Source organism: Aethina tumida, chromosome 1, assembly GCF_024364675.1.
Source record: "Aethina tumida isolate Nest 87 chromosome 1, icAetTumi1.1, whole genome shotgun sequence".
Lineage (NCBI taxonomy): Eukaryota > Metazoa > Arthropoda > Insecta > Coleoptera > Nitidulidae > Aethina > Aethina tumida.
This window is the reverse complement of record NC_065435.1, coordinates 1,306,124-1,328,617: the sequence shown is the minus strand read 5'-3', so window position 1 is coordinate 1,328,617 and position 22,494 is coordinate 1,306,124. Positions and strand designations below refer to the sequence as shown.

General features: G+C 29.1%; 3 protein-coding genes across 3 annotated transcripts in view; 2 read left to right on the top strand and 1 right to left on the bottom strand.

The window, feature by feature from the left end:
• Positions 1-11,345, bottom strand: part of LOC109600743 (uncharacterized) — a 101,562-nt gene extending 90,217 nt beyond the window's left edge. The window contains exon 1 of the mRNA XM_049961657.1: positions 11,273-11,345. Within this exon, the coding sequence (XP_049817614.1) occupies positions 11,273-11,345 (73 nt within the window). The remainder of the gene's footprint in view (positions 1-11,272) is intronic.
• A 2,302-nt stretch (positions 11,346-13,647) lies between these two features.
• LOC126264236 (uncharacterized) lies at positions 13,648-14,296 on the top strand. The gene is made up of 3 exons (XM_049961105.1): positions 13,648-13,773; positions 13,857-14,024; positions 14,083-14,296. The coding sequence occupies exons 1-3, from the start codon at positions 13,704-13,706 to the stop codon at positions 14,259-14,261; spliced, it is 417 nt and encodes a 138-aa protein (XP_049817062.1). The 5' UTR covers positions 13,648-13,703; the 3' UTR covers positions 14,262-14,296.
• A 2,203-nt stretch (positions 14,297-16,499) lies between these two features.
• LOC126264308 (uncharacterized) lies at positions 16,500-20,015 on the top strand. The gene is made up of 4 exons (XM_049961652.1): positions 16,500-16,600; positions 16,804-16,968; positions 17,028-17,248; positions 19,848-20,015. The coding sequence occupies exons 1-4, from the start codon at positions 16,534-16,536 to the stop codon at positions 20,013-20,015; spliced, it is 621 nt and encodes a 206-aa protein (XP_049817609.1). The 5' UTR covers positions 16,500-16,533.
• The last annotated feature ends 2,479 nt before the right edge of the window (positions 20,016-22,494 follow it).

Genomic DNA, 22,494 nt, shown 5'->3' with positions numbered 1-22,494 from the left:
ACAGTTACTTAATAACTCAACTAATACAAATTTATGGACATTTTTGGTAGCATCTACGCGACACGCTTCCGCCTACTATAATACTAAAACTGATACAAGGTAAAACGTGCAAAACGGACGGGCATTGTTTAATTTTTAAAAATCCGAGTTGACTTAAAGGCAGTAAAAGGGGATTGATATCTTAATAAATTCCCAAGTTTTATGTGAACGGCCGCGTTAGGTTAGTTTGATAAAACGTGAACTTTAAAAGAAATACTCAATTCTGAAACCAAGGGCTGTATAGAGTAGTTGTATAGGATGACGGCCATCAATAACACACAGTCTACTGTGAATCCACTTTCCTAGATCTTCTCCTTTGCACACAATCAGCGTACTTCTCTCCTGCCCTCCTTATGCCACAAAATACCCTCAAGGCTTTCAAATTACTTCCTGTCAACTCTTAAAACATTTTATTCAGATCAAATCGAAATCCCTCTGGAATATTGTGTTATTACACACATGTTTTTAGCTTAATCAAAGATTTACTTATTATTTCAATTTGTTTAGATAAAAATCGTAGATCAAAAGTGTACATTTAAATATTCATATTATTGTCAGTTATGTTGGTATTTATTAATATTTGAAAATAATTCAGAGGTCAAAAGTGGAGCTACATTTAGCCTTAATTTCACTTAATTACAAAATTAATTTAAATTAATAAGAATCATTCTTTTAATAATAATTTTTTAATTTACTATTTTCAGATGGAAATAAATTGTTCTTGGTTAATATAATTTTAAGGTTTTGTTGTTGTACATTCTTGTCTGGCTCATAAAAAACAAAAGATATATGAAATGGATGTTTGACAGTAAGTTGGCTGGCCAATTCACCGGAAGTTATGACATTTCACCATAACGACGATAAATTAATTTCGTCCCAACATCTAATACATTTAAATACCTTATTCAGCATCCAAACATAGAAAAGAAATTGAGTTCGAATAGCGCAAGTTCTTAAGAAAAATACACAGGAGAGGAAGACGCAGAAGACTAATAAGCAGCGTGAAATGGGATGGATCTACTTTCTATTGATGGGATTATGAAGAGATGGCACGTTTTATTTTACTCCTCCATTGTTGAAGGCCTTAAATTTATTACGAAGTCATGATTCACAGCTTTATCAATACGTCCCTCTCGAGTGTGTGTGTGTGTGTGATCAAATAAAATTCTACACTAACAACAAAATTCAATACCTACGACCCACTAGCAGACTTTTTTTAGCAATCAAATGCAAGATCGTAAGGAAGTTGTTGTTGGAGAATACTAATTGCATATTCAAGAAGTGACTTTTCAATTAATTCACTTCGTTTTCACGTTTTTTCCCTTCGAAATACGGATTAGAACATTATTAGGTGAATACAAATGATGAAATGGAGGTGAGAGACGAAAATTTACGTATTCAATACTAATTGGAACGACACGAAAGCGTGCTACGTAAACTCAGTGCAAAAACGAACAAAAGTTAATAAAATCGTTTGTTAATTTAGATTAGTAACGTGTACATAACGTGTACGTTTATCTATATCTGGAACAATATAAACTATGTTAAATTTAGATGCAACCACACACACAACAATGTAAACGTACACATTAAACTAATGTAGGGATGCATTCGAATTAACAATCCTTGTTATTGCTGCGGTTTTCCTGTGTGGAATTGATTCCAGCTACATTGATACCTCCAAAAAGGTGGCGTTAATTTCTTCTGGCGACAATTAGGATAATTGAAAACGTAAAATGGCCTCGGCCTTAATTATGTTGTTAATATATTCAGATTGGCATCCTTTTGTATGAACTGTTAATGTTGATGGTGCATGGCCGTGGCCCTTTTGGGGCCCGAACGAATTTTGCCAGACAACGCAAAGGGACAAGGCCAATGTAAATTAACCCTTAGCCGTGGATGCCGTCCGGCCCAATTGTATGCCCCGGGCCCAGACAGACTTTCTTAATATAATTTCGCCATTATTTTTCAGGTCCCAGATGTAATCAATACCTAATTTCTTAGGAATTGTTTTCTAACGTCCAATTCCGAATTAATGAGGTATTTATGCAGTAGTGGCAAGAGGAATAGTGCACATTACTATTTATTGTTAATTAGGAAATGAACACCTATAATTAGTTACATTCAATTTATTTTATTTTTTACTTAAAATAATTACACGCTATTTTTTCTACAATTATTCTTTTAGTTTTTTAATCACAATCATTTCTAATTACATAAAATCTTAAGCAAAATAAATACACAATCTTGTTAATTAGGGAATGTACACCTCTAATAATTGTATTCAAAATATTTTATATTTTATTTAAAATAATTACACTTTATGAATACTTCAATTAATCTAAATTTAATGGTTTTTGTTGTTTTAATCAAGACTTCATGTACGTATTAAAAACTATTAAATACTAGATATAAAAAAGCTATTTTTACTGAGAAAGAAGATGATTTTGAGACAAATAAACAACTAAGAATGTAACAGGTATGATTAGGATAAATAAATAAAAAGTATTATACATTAAAGAACAAAAAAGTGCTGAACTTTGAAAGAAGCTTAAAAAGCTATTACCTACAAAAAAATTGATATAAAAAATATTGTGAAATTTGATGAAGTAAATATAAGTGAACATCAAGGTAAAGCAGATAATTTTAATGAATATTTTATTGAGAGTATTAAATAAATAAAAAATAGTATTGATAGAAGTGAATATGGGTGTTACATTTTAAAGAATATGTCTTTTAAAGCAGAGTTTGATACATTTCATTTAGTTACAATACTGAACTTATGATCAAAACAAATACAGTAAAGGATATATTTGAATTGCATGAAAATTGTATTTTAGATATTGTAAATACGTCTTGAGCAAATGGTGCAATACAACAAAACTGGAAAACTTCTGTTATACTTTCGATGCAAAAAGTTTTTAATTCTTCTGTATGTAAGGATCTATAAATACTGTGCGTATATTTGAAAGAATTTGGGCAACGGAGGTAAAGAACCAGTTAATCAAAAATTGGGACGTAATTCAAAATAATCAACGTGGTTTTCGTAAAGGACACTTCTGTGAAACTATTGTTTTAAATGTATTTGATGAATGGTTTAGTGACATAGAAAGTAATAAACTTATATTAGCAGTTTCCCTAGATTTCAGGAGAGCTTTTGAAACTTTAGACAGAACATTATTGTTACAGAAGTTGAATAAGATTGGCTTTGGTGGAGCTGTACTTAACTGATTTGAAAAGTACTTCATAAACCGATATTAAAATGTAAAATTTAAAAACTACGTTCCGTCTGATTTAATATATAAAATTAGTGTTTTACAAGAGACAGATAGTAGTGTAAAATATGTAACATTTGTATGTCTACAGACAATACAATGAAGTACATTGCTGGTAATGAATTTGATCATGTGTTCTGGAATCTTTAAACGGATCATCTCTCATAATATTTTAATAGTGTTAAAAAATTTGCTGTCTAGTATACTAGTATTGCTGCTTATCATTTCTTGTTTAGGTTATGTTTTTTGACTTAACATTAGAATTAAATCCTTTTACGAAAGTATTTAATTTTAAAGTTTGCGCCATTTCTGTGGCTACCACTGTATCTACCGAATGCATTTTGGTCTCGCTTTATTTTGTCCCGTTCATTTCAATTTTGGTGCATTGTAGTACGGGTACGTAATAAAAATCAATTGTAAATTGAATTTTTCGAAATAAATCTCTTAGTAAATATATCAAAAATATTGTTATGTACCCGGAATAACAATTTTGTTTGTATGCGCCTCGCAAGTCGCCAACTGAAAACGAAATAAAAATTGAATTATGACTCTCGGTATTTATCCAATAAACTCCACTTATCGCGCATAAAAGGCCCGTGACGTTTAAAAATAATAGAGATATACTAGTTCCGCGCAAAAAAATTTGTCCTCTATTATCGCATAAAATGTATGCGTCCATTATGGCGGGGGACACTATTAATTCCATTCGTTTGGATTTTCGAGCCCGCCAGATTAGATTTTTCTTTTGTAAACACACCACCAATTATTTATGTGCCGCCTCAATTCACTTTTATTTGCCCCTTATTAATTAATTTTTGGCTCGGGTCAATTATTTTTTACAATATATCTTCAGCAACAATATATTAGGTACTAGAGAAAGTAATTTGCAGTTTTTAACATTTAAACTCTCTCTAAAATGGTTTCATTGTTAATAAGAAGCAGAACGCCTTTCCTATCGACTAAAGAAGCTGATCTTTTTCATGAAACAGTAGTAATTATCTAAAATTCAGTTATTAAAATCTTTCTTGGGTTAAGACTCTTTTTAGTACTGGGTACATCATGTTTACCAGCTTGTCAACTCATTGTCCAGATCGAAGAGAACCGTCAATAAAAGGTCATTTAGTTCACATATAATACAAAGAGAAAAATGACAATTATCAAACACCTAATTTTGTTGTTATGTAGAATCCATTTTGTCCTACTTTTTGATGAAGTTCAGAGAATAAATAGCTAAAGAAGTATACTTTAAAGACATCTAAATTAGATTACATAATTTCATTTGTTTAATAAGGTCTCTACGTGGGGTAAATTTAACTTTGATGTTATTGAAATCTCGATTGGGCAACCAACCAGTATATGAGCAACTGTTAAGGTGATATTACAGGTGGGACAGGCTCGTGCATCGACTCCCTTTAACAAGTAATTACGGGTCAGCTTTGTATGTCAAATTCGTAATCTACTCAGTAATACTTGTTGAAGGCGATGTTTGGGGATAGACTTCCATAGCTTTAATAAAGGAGGACACCTTGAGTTTTCTTGACGAATTATTCAATGATTGTTGTCAGTTTTCAGTTATTAGTTGTTGAAATCAGGCAGATAAGTATTCATACCATATCTTCTTTAGTAAGAAGTTGTTTAGTTGTTTCGCTGTCTGTAATTCCAGAAGAAAGTTATTTTGAGATATCTTGAGTAGATTTGTTTAATACTATAGAAAGAGAAGCATATTGAGTGTGCTTAATAGTTTGTTTATTATATTGATAAATGTATTAGTAATTTTATAGTATTGGTATAATTCAAGGATCATTTTTGGAGTTTTGATAATCCAGTTTGGAAAAGGATTTGACTAATTTTAACACGGTAACTTATATTAAATCCTTCTTTCAGTTTAGTAATCGGGTGATATATTGTTGTTGATAGGGTTTTTTTGTCAGCCAGATGATTTCTTTTGTATAAAACATTTTGAATATTTGGGTCTTCCTGTATTACAGGTATTTTTATGTGTGGTTTGATATATATTACAAATTGGGTTATCTGGTTTCCTACAAAAGATTTACCGGGCAGGTACTGTGTGCTAAAAGTGATAATCTAAAGCCTAGTTGTGTAGCAACTCTATTGATTTTAATACTGAACAATTTGCAGACGAACAGGCTACTGCACCCTAATCTAATTTTGTTCTTATTAGGCTTTTATTAAGCTGAAATAGTGTAATAGAATCTGTCCCCTATTTGTAATGCGATGTTGATTTAGGCAGATTTAACATAGGTTGACATGATAGTTTTAAGTAATTAATTTGTTCCTTTCAGTTTAGTATAAGAACTTTTCATGAGAATTATACATAGATTTTGTCTTTGGAATTCATTTTTCTATATTTAATATTTCGTTTTACATTAATTCTTGGATGTTATGAATGTGTTGCCCTCTAATGTATACAACCAAGTCATTTGTTTAAATATCTGCTTTAACTGGTGATTCAATAAATGTATCGTTTAGTGCTAATAAAAAATAAACGTTACACTGAGGCTGGAACTTAAAGAAAGATCGCTGATTAGAGAATTTTCAGATAATCTTATTCCATTTACTCAAGTTAGTATGCCATTTTATTGCAGAATAATGAATAATCTGTAGATCTACACTGTGTCGTACCCTTTTATTAGGGCGAAGAAAACTTTGATTATGAATGAAACCACCTTGAATGTTAATAGTGAGCCTTATGATGTTTAGTGTGGATCTGTTTTGCCTGAAACCATTTTGGTTTTTGTTAAGTAATATTTTACTCTCTAAGAACCATCTTAATCTTCTGTCTAATATACTTTACTAATTCAATTAACATACAGTACTAAAAGAAATTGGGAGACTCGTGCACGACAGAGACAGTAAAGTGAAGTAGTAGAAGACATTTACTCTCTCTCTCTCTGACATGCATGGTGTCTTTCTCAAGATTCAGACGTATAATACAATACATTATTTAGTTAAATAAATCGCAAAACAAACACGTAAATTACTTTTTCCGGTGAATAAAATGTTTTTACTTCAGGATTTAATTATATTTTTACATTAATTAATACAAGCAAATACAATTTACCACACATTGAAATCTAAAACTGGATTGTCAGTGAAAATTTAGTATTGATGCAGTATAATATTTGATATATTGATTTCAATTGCATTTCCAATTGACAATTAAATTGTACTTGGTTATTGAATATTGCAGCTTTATAACTAATACAAAAACTGGTATTTTATTGAATATTTTATTGTGGGATTAACTATATTCCAAATAATTTCATATACAATAACCTTTATTATTTTGTAATTTGCAAAACCGTTCGTTTATTAATGTAAACATGTACTTTTTGAAACAATAACAATTTAATATACAACAACGTATTGTTGTCAATATCAAAAAAGATTAATTTTAAATTTTTCATACATAATATATTCAGCGTTAATCCTGAAAGTAAACATGTATGAAAAATTCACTGGCAACAGTTAATTGTGCGTTCGATGAATAAAAGTTAAAGATAAATGTGACCTTTGATGTGCTTTTCCTTTGCTTGCCCCCCCAAAAAAATAAACAGAGGGCGAGATTGTGTGTAGAATAAACAAAAGCAAGGCATTTTATAAAATATTTACATTTTTATTTCGAATTCTTTGAATATGTTCATTTTATTAAGAAAGTAAACACTCGTCGTGATATATGACCCTTTGACGAATATTTTCGCTTTTACTGCCTCCATTTTTTAAGTGCCTACTGAAAACCTTTCCAGACGCGAATTTATTGTGATACGTACCGGGTCCTTTTCCCTACCAGGAATACTGATGAAACGAAATCCTTGTTTCACGTCATTCAGGTGAAACGACTTGTGTGGCGTGTCGGGGTAAAAATGTCGAATTATTTTCGCCTTAATTAGTTTTGCGCATTTACATGATTGTGTCAACTACAAATGATTTAACCGGTTTTTGGCAAACGAATTTTGAACTAGAACCGAACATTGGCATCCGTCCAATTGAATATCTAGTTTTCAAATTAACACCTAAAAACAGCGTCATATTGTTAAATTGTGGAAATTTGTTCAATAAAGCGGCTTAAAACTGCAGGATTTCCGTTATTTAATGACTTCCTGCTTCTAATTAAGCTTTTTTTAGTTCATATGATGTTCCATTTTATGCTGAAATAACTCCGTTTCATGATTCTTGAGTAACATACCAAAAAAATTAACCAGAATTTGCAACCAGCATTGCAACTTCTATTATATAAATGCAAGGCTCATATTTTCGAATAATAAATTAACTCAACGAACAAACCATAATGATAAAGTATCTAATTTAACAGTGAAGATGCCACCACCACGTATATAAATCACAATGCTGAGGTCACCAAATCATATAGCTAAACGAAAGTTTTAAATAAATGAAAGCGCAGCTTTCGGAACTACCACATGTGGCACCTCTAAAACAATTCGCCGGATGAACGTAGTTTAATTATAATGAGACAATTCGTTCTGAAAGTATAATTGGTTAATTTGATCCCTATTAAATGGATGATTTTCTTTCCTTTCGAAAGCTCTGTAATGGACGACTTCGAATAACCTTTAATTTTCAAGTTTCGTGATTCGTTCTTATTACTCTCCCCCATTTTGTAAAATGAACTAGTCGCAATTTTTCTAGAAATTTATAACGATCTGCGATTGCTCCTTTTCTTTAATTTTCCTCAGGACACTGGATAATTCCTGTAACGTCAGTCTCTGGTTGTCTTCAAAGTAGGTAATTAAAAGTTGTGACTTTATTGTTCAGTTCGTGTTCTGTAATTTTTTCATTTTTTCAAATATTTCACTGTAAGCATTAGTTTTACATGACTGACCACTGAAACTTTACGTAGCAAAAACTATCTGAACATCTTTGTAATGTTTTGTCACGAATTGTTCAGCTATAAATCAAGTCAGTCTTAGAATCAGCTCTATTATTTCCACAACTTATCAATCACTCCATTTTATGTTTATATAATATACAACAGATATGATATAATAATAATGATAAATGAATTAAGACTTATTTAAAAAAAAATATATTTGATTTAATAATGTATGATTAATTTAATTTTGGTTTAATTTTTAATTATATAGTGGTTAATAATTAAACAATACAGCAATACATAATATTTAACAAATATAATAAATTAATAATATTAATGTGTTGAAGAATAATTATTGTAATTGTCTAATAATTAATTTAAAAATACATAATAAATTTATATAATATTAGTAATTTATATGTAATTTGTAAAATTTATAATTAGTTTATTTTTTCAGTGATCAAATATTAAATTTATACAAATTAAAATTTTGCAGAATATAATAAATAATAATATATATGTTGCAGGTTTATTTTAATAACAATTATTATATTATTAATTTACAAAATTTAGTAATTTTTTCTATTCAAAAGATAATATAATAAATCATTATTGTTATTAATTTATTAATAATTTACTGAATTAATAATTAATTTACTTCCCTTTTTTATTTAGTTTTTCCTATAGATTAAATCTTTTCAATTAATTTACTTGTCTATTATATTTAATTTTATGGCTCATAATTAAATTTATGCATATGCAAAAATATTATATGATAATATTAATAAATATATCGAAGATTTATTTAAATATTTATTAATTTAGTAATATATAATTATTTTCTTCTATTTTTTAAATTTTTAAAACTACTATCATAATTTTATTTGACCAAAAATTAAATTTATACATTATACAGTTTATTTTTGATTTCATAAGATTAAAATATTTCACTCTAAGGAAGTGTCAGTGTCAGGATATGACTGACCACTAAAACTTTACACTGCAAAAACTATCCAAACATCCTTGTAATGTTTTGTCACGAATTGGTTAGCTATAAATCAAGTCAGCCTTAGAATCAGCTCTATTATTTTGACAGCAGATCAATCACTCCATTTTATGTCATTTAAACTTTGTGTCGTCTGGTCGAGGTGTTTCATTCGTTTTACTCCATTACTGTTTTCGCCATCTTACCTTTAACAAGGGTTAATTAAATATCTATCACGTAATTAAGTTTCCTTTTTTTTCCAAACTGGCACAAATCTAAACATGTTGATTAACTATTTTTGTCAATCCAATTCTTTTACTCTTTAATCCTTTTATAGAAAGTTTTTATTCTTAAAAGTTTACTAATAGTTGCCTAAAAAAGATATAAAAACAAATAAGTGTTCCCCAATTTGCAATAAAATTGCGTCTAGACGCAATAATCAGTTTGTTAAAACGGCAATCTTTCCACGTAAACATAATAACAAAAGTAATATTGCCGAAATAAGTGCATAAAGCCGTTATTGGACGAGCTGAATAAAATTCTTTATCAAACGAAGGAAAAATGTCCAAATCTGCTACAACAAGCGAAAAATTAAATTGGAGAATTATTGAAATGAGATGTCATTACTGGAGAATTCGACAGTTTTTAACATCCCACATCTTTTCCATTTTAGATAAACAATTCCGTTATTCTATAAAAACCAAATTTTTCATCATTTGCTTTAATTAATACAGATGTTAAAAATTTATTCGACAAGGCCTTCAAATTTGTGGTAATCGATAAATCTCATTAAGTATAGGTTTTATATTCAAAGCTATTAAAGGACATTTTGTTCGCATACTTTTTCTAATCTTCCCATCATTACAGCATCATTAATCACATCAAATTATAATACTAGCGAGGCGATTATTATCTTCTCCATGTTCCATATTGTCTTGAAATAAATACACATTAATAAAAAATTAATACACGTGTAATAATTACCCAAATCTTCTACTTAAAGAAGTGGTGGAGTTGGTGCTTAAGGACGAAGGTGTAAATAAATGTTTTTGCATTAAAACACACTTTGCTACTTTGCAGCATTTCGTAAAACTGCCTTTCAAATGCAAATATTTTACCTCAGTCAGTGTCTTTATTAAAATATCAAAGTTGGTTCAATCAACGTCCGGAGGAAAAGTGATCACCACTGACACGTCGACGAAATCAGTTGAATTTACAGTTTTTAGATAATAAAGTGTTGTCGTTTCTGCTGATACTTGATCAGCTGATTGTGTATCTTGAAGGTGTGTCAAGTTATATTAGGGTTATTGTGACTTGTTCACTTCTAAATTTGCAATTTGGGGTGAAATGGGCTGTCAAAGATCAGAAAAGCACTCTGCAAGGTACTGTGTGTGTCACCCGGTGAGTGGTGGGTCTTTCATTTGTTGAGATCCCTACAACATTTTCTTAGTGGCCAAAAAATGTATTCGTTTGAATTTAATGTAAGAAAGCTACATTACTTTCCGGTCCCTTAATAACTGCTTTACAATAAACATCAGCTCTAACGATGTGAATGTCTTAAGTGAACTGAGTAAACTATCCATAATAATTTAAATCTGCTTTGCAAAGTTAATGCAGTTTTTCTTTTTCATTTATCATCATTAAAGTACACTTAGAATTACTGAAAATATTCGTCGAGGAGGAGAATCATTGCGGAGATACAAGACGGAATAACCGAGTTAAGGGTAGGTAAACATAAACTGCACTTGGCTTAGAGATAGAAACTTTAGTTCTAAATTAAGTTTAATGGTTAAGACAAACTTTGGGATATCATCACCCATTTTCATTCATAACAGATGTACCGAGTAAACCGTTATGTACAAATATATAGTGCGATAGTGTATTTTCAGTACTTCCCTTCGGTTGTGTGTGTGTGTGTGTGTGTGTGTGTGTGTGTGTGTGTGTGGGTGTATATATTTTTTTGACTTGTCCCCATAATTTGCGTTAATGGTCCGACACGTTTAGATTAACGGTTTGCTTGTGGTAATCCTCCTTTCCGCTCGTGAATATATTATCCAAACGGTTTGCTCTATTATGTTCGGGACCCGGTTGCGACTAAACTGGAATGAAAATCGTACTCACCAGAACCGTAGCACTGGGCCAGGAGGCCGACGAAGAAAACGACCGTCGACTTTTTCCACAACGAAAGCAACATGTTTCTGCGGCGGTTTTTAACTACTTTGGAAACATCCCCCTCCCTCGTGCATTCTGAAAATAAAACAAATAGTTTATCAACATGAAACTACAACAGTAAATTAAATGTTTTACTAGGGTTAAAACAAATACTATATCAATGGTATTGATGTAGTATTAATCACCCTGTACAGTAATTAACACATTTTGATGAGTATTAAACTAATTTAGCAGATTTGACCGAAAAGGTTTTTTTAATTTGCATTTATATTATAAAATCATTGTTTGCTAATAAATAGCCTACATAATAATTAACAAATACCATTTTGCATGTATATTTCACTTGAATATAAAATATGGAACGAATATGGAATGTGAACAGTTTATGTTAAAATCACTCCACAGGGAAATATCAAACTTTATAGGTAATTATTAACAATTAAATAAACAGATATTGTGGGAAAACATTTATTTTAATGTGATGTATATGTTCTAATAATAATTAGTTATTTTTAAATTTTATTTTTAAAAAATTCTACACCTTTTCACTTTATTTTAAATATATTTTTAAAAACTATAATAATGAAATAAATTGTTCTTAATGTGGTATACATTATATAAAAAAAATAAATTTATACAATATACAATAAATATTTTATTACTATCATTATTATTTAATTAGTTATTCAGTGGTAATAATTAACTTTATACAATATACAATTAATATAATTATTATTATTACTATTATTATTATTAAGTTATAAGTAATTTACAAAATTTATTAATTAATTTACTTCACTTTTTTATTTCTGTATATTTTTATATTTATTTAATATTAATTTAATGGTTAATAATTAAATTTATAGATTGATATTTATAGATATGATATAAATATTATCATTATTAATTTATATATGTGGTTTACAAATTTTAATTATCATTATTATTATTATTAATAATATTTTATTTATTATTAAATAGTTAAAAATTAAATTTATACAATATACAGTATACTGAATATGGTTTAATAATATTATTATATCGATTTAATATTAATTTAATGGTTAGTAATTAATGTTATAGATTTATATTTATAGATATGATATAAATATTATTATTATTATTATTATTATTAATAATTTACATATGTGGTTTAGAAAATTTAATAATTAATTCACTTCTCTTTTTTGTTTAATTTAGTGGTTAAATTAACTATACACTATATAATAAATATAATTATTACTATTAATACTTCATTTATTATTAAATAATTAAAATTTAATTTATACAATATACGGTATACCATATATGATATAATAATTATTTTTATTCATTTATATGTAACAAAATTTATTAATTAATTTTTTTCAGTTTTTATTTGTATGTTTTTTTATTTATTGATTAAATATGTTTATTTAATGGCTAGTAATTAAATTCATAGATTTATATTTATAGATATAATATAAATATTTCTAGTTTTAATTTATGTATGTGGTTTACAAAATTTAATAATTAATTTACTTCTCCATTTTGTTTAATATTTAAAATTAGGTTCATAATTTCATTTATTATTCAGTGGATAAAAATTAAATTTATATATGATATAATAATAAAAATAATATAATTCAATTTATTATTATTATTATTATTTAATTGTATGTAATGTAATAATTATGTACAAATTAATATATATTTTGAAAATAAGGGAAATAATTTCATCTATTAGTGATTAATAATTATAATTATATATTATAGAATAAATTTCGACATAAATTTAAATATTATTAATTAATAATATTAAATAATTAATAAATAATAATAATAGTATTATTATTATTATTATTATTATTATTATTATTATTATTATTATTATTATTATTAATTATGATGTATAAATAAATTGAAAATGTCGCAATTTTATTTATTATTCATTTGCCAATAATTAAATTTGTACAATAAATATAATATAAAAGATATTCTGGAAAGAATTTCTTTTAATGTTATGTCTATGTTCTAATAGTAAAATTAATTGTCTATTTTTTAAAATTTTATTAGCTTACCATTTAATGTCTATTATTAGTGTTTTTTAAAAACTGTAACATAAAATGAATTATTCATAAAATTGTTTGTTTTATAACATGATTAAAGTACTAATGGATTTTACGCGTATTTAATTAAACCAGTCGAAATATGATTTGAAAGTTAAAAAGATGTGATTTTTTTTTTTCAAATACCCCGCCGCACTTAACGATACGCCACTGTCTTGATAGAAAAGTATTAGTACGATAACGTGCCGCTATAACTGACTCCCCTTCGTAACCGACCGCCCACAAATTGAGGCATTCAATCAAATACAAATAATTGTGCGACACAAATTGCTATGGCGCTTCCACTCATTGACATCAACATGCTCATGCAGGTGCAACCTGAGCAAGAACGGGACTACATAGGTAAAAAACTTTGATTCGGTACCGATTCAATTTGAATCTGTCACTTACGTTACGATGACGGTATTTGTGGTTCATGTTTTCAGTGTTGTTTCACCGTTATTTCTTCGGCCTGATGATGAGGGACGACGATCTGATCCAGAACTTTATAAACCGACTGTGTTTGGAATACAGACTAACCTACAACAGGGCCGTAGACATTGTCATATATTTCGTCTTGGATTTCTATCACAACATTGTGTGGACCTACAGAAGTGAGTACTTGTACAATTTTACCACCTGATATTGTGGAATTACTGTAATTATTTTTAGATCTTGTGATCATGTCACTGAACATGTTCATTGACAACGAATGGGAACTGATCCAGGACAACATCCTATCAGCAATGGCTGCAGGCCTCACAGAAGATCAAGCAACTGATCTAGTGATGGATTTAATTTATAGATCCGTTGTCAGTCACGGTTGGCACAATATTCAAGCATATATATAAATTTATAACTTATACCAATGTTTTTCATAAATACCCATGTAACATTACATGCAGTTATAAATTTTAATAATTTGTTTAATACATTTCGTTATTTAATTGCCATTTTAAATATGTTTTGAACCTTAGAGTGTTAATTTCGTTCATTCTTCATTGGTATGTGATTAAATTTATATAATATTGTCTTGCTTCAACAGGTGCCACCAGATCAAGAAAGAGACTCCATAGGTAAAACTTACACATGCAGTACCGATTCATTTTGAATCTGTCAGTTATGTTTAATGGTCGAAAATGTTTTGTTTACATTTTCAGTATTGTTTAACGTTTATTTCTGCGACCTGATGATGAGGCAGGACGAATTGATCCCGAATTTTTTACACCGACTGTATATGGTGACGATGTGAGCTACGACAGGGGGGCAGACATTGTCATATATTTCGTCTTTGATTTTTTTCACAACGGGGGCCTACAGACATGAGTATTCGTATATTTTTACCATATAATATTGTGTAATTATTGTAAGTATTTTTAGATCTTGTGAATATGTTCATTGAACACGAATGGGAACTGATCCAGAACAACATAGAACAACATCTTATCACCAAGGCTCGTCACAAAAGATTAAGCAACTATAAAACTTGTACTTAAAATTACTTGTATTTAATTATGCCAATGTTTATAATAAATTATATTTTTTCATAAATATCCATGTATTATTATATGCAGTTATAAAATTTAAAGATTAATATACATTTTTTAATTTGTTTAACATATTTCGTTATTTAATTATTATTTGAAATTTATTTTGAACATTAGAGTCTTAATTTCATTGGTAAGTACTTATATTTATATAATATAAAATAAACATGATGTTTCTACAGATGTTTATGATAAAACATTTTTTGTTTACATTTTCAGTATTGTTTAATAGTTATTTCTGCATCCTGATGATGAAGGAGGACAAATAGTTTCCAAATTTTATACACCGACTGTTGTCTGGGCCTTCAGAATTAAGTATTTAATTTTACCACCTTATTTGCAATTGTTGTAATTATTTTTGGATTTTGTAATCATGTCACTGAATATATTCATTGGCAGACTGATCCAGGATAACATTTTATCAGCATTGGCTACAGAAGATCAAGCAATTGAACAAGTAATAGACTTAATTTATAGTTCAACTGTCAACAACATATAATTAAATATATATAATTATTAGGAATTTACAAGTAACTAACAAAATTTAATAACCTCTTTTTTGTTTAATTTTTTATATTGATTAAACTTATTGATTTGAAATATATTTTAATAATGAGAGGTAATAATTTCATTTACAAATTACAGATTTTAATAATTAATTTATTTTTCTATTGATTAAATTTATTTATTTGATACATATTTTGAAAAAAAGGATAATAATTTCATTTATTATTCAGTGATAACAATAATTTAAAAAATTTAACAATTAAATTGCTTCTTTTTCTTTACATTTTACTATTGTTTAAATGTATTCCCTTGAAACATATTAACAAGTATATAATTAGTATAATAATAATAACAAAATATTATTATTATTGTAAATTGATCAGTAATTTACAAAATTATTAATTTATTTGTTTTATTTAATGTTTTATATTGATTAAATGTGTAAATTTGAGATATAAAAATAAGGGACATAATTTCATTTAATATTTAGTAATTAATAATAAAATTTGTACAAAATTAAATAAACTAAAATATTTAATAATTAAATTAGATCTTTTCCTGTTTTTTCTGATGATTAATGTGTTCATTCATCATATATTTATAATAATAATATTTTTTGTAGATTTATTTAAATAATTATTAATTTAATAATAATAATATTAATAAAAATAATAATAATAAAATATATAATTAATAATAATTAAAAAAATGACATTTAACACATACTTTGAAAATGACAGTCACAATTTCATTTGTGATTCAATAATTGAATTAAAATTTTCATTTGAACTATATTTTGAAAATGAGGGTCATAGTTTCATTTATTATTTAGTAGCTAATTAAATGTATATAATATACAGTGAAAAATACTCAATATATTATATCGGTGCTAACAACAATTTTTAAAAGTGGCGCGTTTTTTGAACCCGCGATATTGTGAGTTGCCATGACAACCACCCCGTTATGTTAATTAGGAACTTTTCATTAGTTGGTACCTTGTCATTGTGACTCTTCAAAACGCCATTGATCGTCTGTACCGTCATTATCATTGTTAATTATATAATTAAATATGGCAGACTACTTAAGATACTTCGCTGATGTGTTCGAGGGTGACGTCGAGCTGGGAGTATTCGATTGTAAGTACCACAATTAAATTGTCTCACACTGGAAATTACATTTGAGTCGACGATCATCGCAAGACAGGATTTCTGAAGGTTATCATTTATTTTTCCCTATTACTGTCTAAAAAATTAAATAAATAAATGTCCCTGTGTTAAATCCTGGACGACTTTGATTCAATAATGCTATTAGATAATTAAATTAAGAAATATCTTTTTAGATTTTTTCCAGAAACACTTCGACATTGTACTTTCGAACTTCGATATAGAAATTGCCGACTACAAACTTAAGTACCTAAATAAGGGTTATTCGTTGCAAACTGTTGACGACATGGTAGAAACGAATGTCAGAGATCATTACATCAGAACAATCTGGCCGTATCAACGTAAGTATACACTTATTACTAACTTATTGGTTTACAATGTAATAATTGATCTATTTTAGGAAACCTACTTGGTTATTTAATTATGGTCTGCAACAAACAAACTCTAGCATTGGACGGATATATTTTTCAAAGACTATTTGAAGGAGAAAGTCGTGAAAAAGCATTCACTGGTGTGATGGCCATACTTACGGTGTATTTCAACACAGAAATTTGGCCTGAGCTGAAAAACTACTTGAAAAAACCGGCAATAATTTGTACAAGAGTATTGGGAACCAAAAAAGTAAGAGAAAAGTTGAAGCTCAAATCAAAATCGTAAAAATCTACACTATGTTTAAGTCACACTAAACATGTTGTAGATTTATTATTGATGACCATAAAATATTTTTATTAAATCACAAAATTGTTATGTAGTCAATGAAATGGAAAGGGATCATTAGAACTTCATTCAGTTTGCCATTTAGTTTGAGAAATGTCTTGTATTACTTTTGTGAATTAAATATTACATAAAATTCAAATACCGTTTTAAAGACTCTTGAGTCTTACACATTAACTTGTCAAATAAGTAACCTTCCTGTTTTATTGTAATACAAAGTTCCATGTATGTAAAATTTATTTTGTGTATACATTGTATTCCGTTCAAAATTAAAAGGTCCATTTAAGATTTGTTTACCATTTATCATTCACAGCATGAATGCACACATGTGTAGATATCACATTTTTAAAGAATATAAATTTTGTATGTTAAACATGGATGTGTTCAAAATGTTGAGATGCATGCTAAAGAAATAAACCAGACATGCGATGCAGTATGTGTCTAAAATATAATTTTTACCAGCCACATTGAACATAAGCACAATGCGATTTTTTTTTTACACAGATGAATAATGCCCCGAGTAAAATGCCTAGTGCGGTAAAAACAACGGGAAAACCAAATTCGATGTAGGTTATTTCTTTCGGAATAAGGTAACAATCCATTCTTGCGTTTTACGAGATTGAAAAACTAACAGACATTGACAAATGTAGGTGAGCATAGGCTCCAGCAGATATGGGGCTATACATTCCACTTCTGTTAAAGATAAAATTGACGTGGGTATAATCAGGACGAATTCCTTTCTTTTTCTTAACCCGTATTTAACAAATAATAAATGATAATTGAAAATATTTTCAACCCTTTTAGAATTTTGTTGATTATGTGACAGTAGGTCTAGTGTACTTGGGATTACTGTCTCTGTCGTGCATGATGTCTCCTTCAAAATTCAGTCTGGTCAAACGGTTTTCGATTGGTATACATCCTTAATTTAAAAAGAATCATTCTTTTAACATAATGATTATGTTTTTTAATACTTTGTAATTATTTAATTTTGACAAATTAGAAAATAAATTAATATACAATTAGTCCAGTATTACTTTAATTTGTTTCCGGTGGTTGCTCCAGACAGTTACATATATGACCAAAATTCTTAATGCTTCAAGGGTCGAACTGTGCCGACACCCTTGCGCAAAACCAATTTACCACCGTTTAAAGTCGAAAACAAAAAAACACAACCGCTAATATTCGTTAACATTAGTTAATGTCACTTATTACGTCTTCGTACCGTTAAACGTAATTTTTTATCATTTATCAAGTGTCTCCCGAGCCCTGACAATTATAACACAATTTATCAGATATTTTCACTCCTAGGGCCATTAATAATGTTTTCCAGATGTAAAATCCGACGGTTGACACAATTGCAGATGAACACCGCGTCATAAATTCGAAAATAAATAATATCTAGAACTATAATATGTTTAGCTAAGAAACTTTATATGAACGTACTTAAGCCTCCCCCAGTTTTGGTCGTGTAAGTTTCCAAAGTTATTTTTCTTGACAAATCGCTCTTCCAAACTCCCTTCGTTACAACATTCTATTTAGATGATTTCAGATTAACTTGTTTCCACTTGTATAAATATTTAATTATAATTTTTCGGCTCAAAAGCTAATTTAATTAGTGACTACACAGCTACATCTATTACTAACTAGATGTTCGACTTCGTTTGAGACTGACAATTTCAAATTGTTTTCTTGTCATCTAAATTGTTATTAACTTCTCTGCTCGATATTTATACTATGTTAAGTACTAGTCTTTGATAAAATACACTGCGCCTCTTTTGAAGTGGATAATTTGAATTATTTCAACAAATATGTTAACAAACTAAGTTTTAATAAACAATGTAATTAAATAAACTAAATAAAACTTCCACCCTTCTTGGCATATCCAGTAATAAACGAATAAATTCTTGATGCATAACTGGCTTTCTTGCCCTAAGAACCTCCAACTGGAGGTTTACCTTAGAGGGACCGCTTATTTATATTATTTGACTGGTCATTTCACCCCCAATTGCAAGAAAAGTTTAATATTAAATTAATTAGAAGTGAACAAGTCACAACAAGCTAAAAATGACTTTGGTACGTCTTCGAGACCATACACCATGAGCTGACATTGACAGTACTCCTAACAATTCAATAATTATTGTAGGAAGAATATAGTGTAAAGTTAAATAAAACATTTTGATTGCACTTAATTAGAGGTGTGCATTTTCTAATTAACATTAAATAGGCCACCACTGTGTACGTAACAGCCTGGAGTAACCACCGGAAATAAATGGAAGCAACCCCAGCTTTCGTTTGTAATTTGGCACAATCAATATTTATAGTAAATACAATTTATAGATAAAACAAGGTGATTAACAATTTTAAACACAAGTGATAAAGTTTAATAATTTAACACAACAATTCCATTATGATTCAGACTAGCGTTTAATATTTACAGAAAAGATTTATGGTGGCATATGGTTTTTCGCCATGGCAGCTAATAATTTATTAACAGTGTATATTTTAGTGTTTTGTAGAATCGTGTGTGAAAGTCGCGGGATTCAACTGGGGACGCGTATATCTTTTAACCGGACATACACATTATCCTTGTTCTTGGAATGGAGGCCAGCACAATAAGAGGCTTTACGACAGACAAATGGGCTACATGAGAAAAGGTTCATTTGACAAAACATAAATTCCAACATCATTTTTTTTATCTTTCATATAAATATGTAACAGGGCCGAAAAAAAATATAAATAAATATCCAGCACCCAAAGACGGGCACAGAATGTAAAATAGATGTGTAATTAAATTCTATATTGGCCCACCATTGGGGAATTACTTTTATATCTCTTCAATCGCAAGATAAAAAAAGCGGTTTTAAATTTAAATGTTTTACAATTCAAATTTCTCATATACGTTTAATAAAAATTCCGCAATTGCAAAATGTTTACGTTACGTTACAACGTAGGGCAGATTCTTTTAATATTTTAACATAAATGTAATTGAACATAATGCGCCATCCAAATATGTACGTAGGCAGCAAAAATATGTAACACACGTAGCAGCACGCTTTTTATACACGCATCGGAACGTAACCGTCGACTTTTTTAAAATCTTAAACAAATAACAGACAATTTACTAAACTACCCGTGCCCGCACGACTTTCATTTCACAACGTAAGTATGAAATTATAGGGAACATTTTTAGCCCTTTAGAATGGAGATAGAATAAGGACTTTTAACATTCATGACTTGTCTAAACGGCCTTTTGTGAAAGTATCCAATTCAGCATATGTTGACGCTTTTTAACTTTCTGTATGCAACTTTCGTGCCGGCTAAATCCCTAATACCATTTAAATTTCAAAATCCCTTACTCTTACAGCTGGCATTTGATCATCTAGCCTAGATGGCCGGCTCTTATCTTGTACAAACATTTCGATTCGATTGATTGATTGATTCCAATTCGCTTCAAATACTTCTTTTGGTCTTCTTTTTACATTATCATCGTGATACTTCCATATTTATAAGTCAAATTTTTGATAACTCGAAGAAATTGGTTGGCAATGGCGTCCAGGGTAATTTTTTTAAAATTCAAATAATATTTGTCCTGGTTATTATGTTCAACCACTAATATTCGTTAAAATGTATATTGAAAATTAACTTCTCTTTAAATATTTGACAATTACATAGTTAAACAATAAAAAATATAAAGAGTGTAATTTTACTGATAATTATTTGTTTTGGGATGGCACAAAAAGTAAAGTAACTTATGCTATTTAAAGTTTTACTACTACAAATAATTTGTAATTATTGTACTTTCTGCCAATACTGTATCTGGCTTATGCCCGAACGGCATTCTGTGTTAGCAACAATTCTAAGACCAATTATCGATGAATTAGAATAATGCCGGAAACTCCTATAATTTCCTTTATGGTGTTTACATGATTACAACACCCTTAATTCTAAATGGAAATACATTTTACTAAGGGGTTTTCTGTAAGACATTTAACTGGAACAAATCAAGTAATAATTACACATAATTTTCACCCTTGACGCCACTGCTAACCAATTTGCTTTGAGTTGTCGAAGTCCATCTGTATTTTAAAAATTCACTAATTTCAGCACCCAACTTTAATCTAATTTAACTCGAGTAAATGGTCGTTTCGAATTGATTTAGGGCAGTCATAAACTTATTAAAATGTTGACAGGGCAACACATGCATTTAAGTGTGTGTGTGTCTTTCAGCGAGGCCTGTTTAATATTTATATTATAATAGTAAATCCAAGACTAAAGCCTTTAAAATAACGCTTTTGGTTGTATATTTTGAGTCACCATAAATCGGGGAGCGGAGTCAGTGGCACAGGTGCGAGTTTTATACACATATAATACACTTTATGTGAGGATTTAGGTTTTGTTTTACTGCGAATATCAAGGTTGTAACGGTGTTATTAGATAACCTTTTCGCATTTTCAGCTAAATCCACTCATCCGTTCATTGCTGGCAAGCACCTATTCAAGCACTATCCAGATACTTCGTGTCAAAACCAAACACCCCAAAAAACTAATTCGCCTCGAATTTATTATCCCCGCTTTAATTGGCCTTCGTTCCAGTCTTAATTTTACAAGAAGATCCACGGGAATTGTACAAAAAACCTTTCAAATTAATATCACTAATTATTTAATGTACACGCCCAATTAACGTCTTCTTTATCACTTTCGTTATGTTAAATAATCAAAAAATCCAAACACAAGCATAATTAAAAGCCATTTATTACCTAAAAAGACTTCTTTTACCAAACTCACACGCCAGCCTGACATTTAAAATCAGTTGGGAATTTTATCCCGGCCATATATAACACCCCTGTTATTTATTTCAACTCATAGGGGATAAAAACGAGCCTGTTTACGCATTACGTGTGTAATTACAACATTCCCCAAGAAGAAGTACCCAATGAACGCCTTGGATCCGCCCAGTAGTACCTGCGACCCTTCATTTTTCGTTAGGTACTTATTGGCCCAGCTGACGCTTGCGCACCCCACCTACTTAGCCCAACGGGGTATGTTATTCGATTTAAATTTATTTCAGGGGCGTGCACGTCTGTTCTTCTATTTCCCCGTTTCCTGTGTGTCATTATTGGAATAATTGATATTCTAATCCAGCCAAATAGCACA

Bases quoted from the DNA above. Each gene is read 5' to 3' on its own strand.
- LOC126264308 (XM_049961652.1), top strand. From the start codon at position 16,534: ATGGCAGACTACTTAAGATACTTCGCTGATGTGTTCGAGGGTGACGTC. The intron at 16,601-16,803 runs GTAAGTACCACA...ATATCTTTTTAG, and splicing joins CGAGCTGGGAGTATTCGATT to ATTTTTTCCAGAAACACTTC. The intron at 16,969-17,027 runs GTAAGTATACAC...GATCTATTTTAG, and splicing joins AACAATCTGGCCGTATCAAC to GAAACCTACTTGGTTATTTA.
- LOC126264236 (XM_049961105.1), top strand. From the start codon at position 13,704: ATGGCGCTTCCACTCATTGACATCAACATGCTCATGCAGGTGCAACCT. The intron at 13,774-13,856 runs GTAAAAAACTTT...TCATGTTTTCAG, and splicing joins GCAAGAACGGGACTACATAG to TGTTGTTTCACCGTTATTTC. The intron at 14,025-14,082 runs GTGAGTACTTGT...AATTATTTTTAG, and splicing joins CATTGTGTGGACCTACAGAA to ATCTTGTGATCATGTCACTG.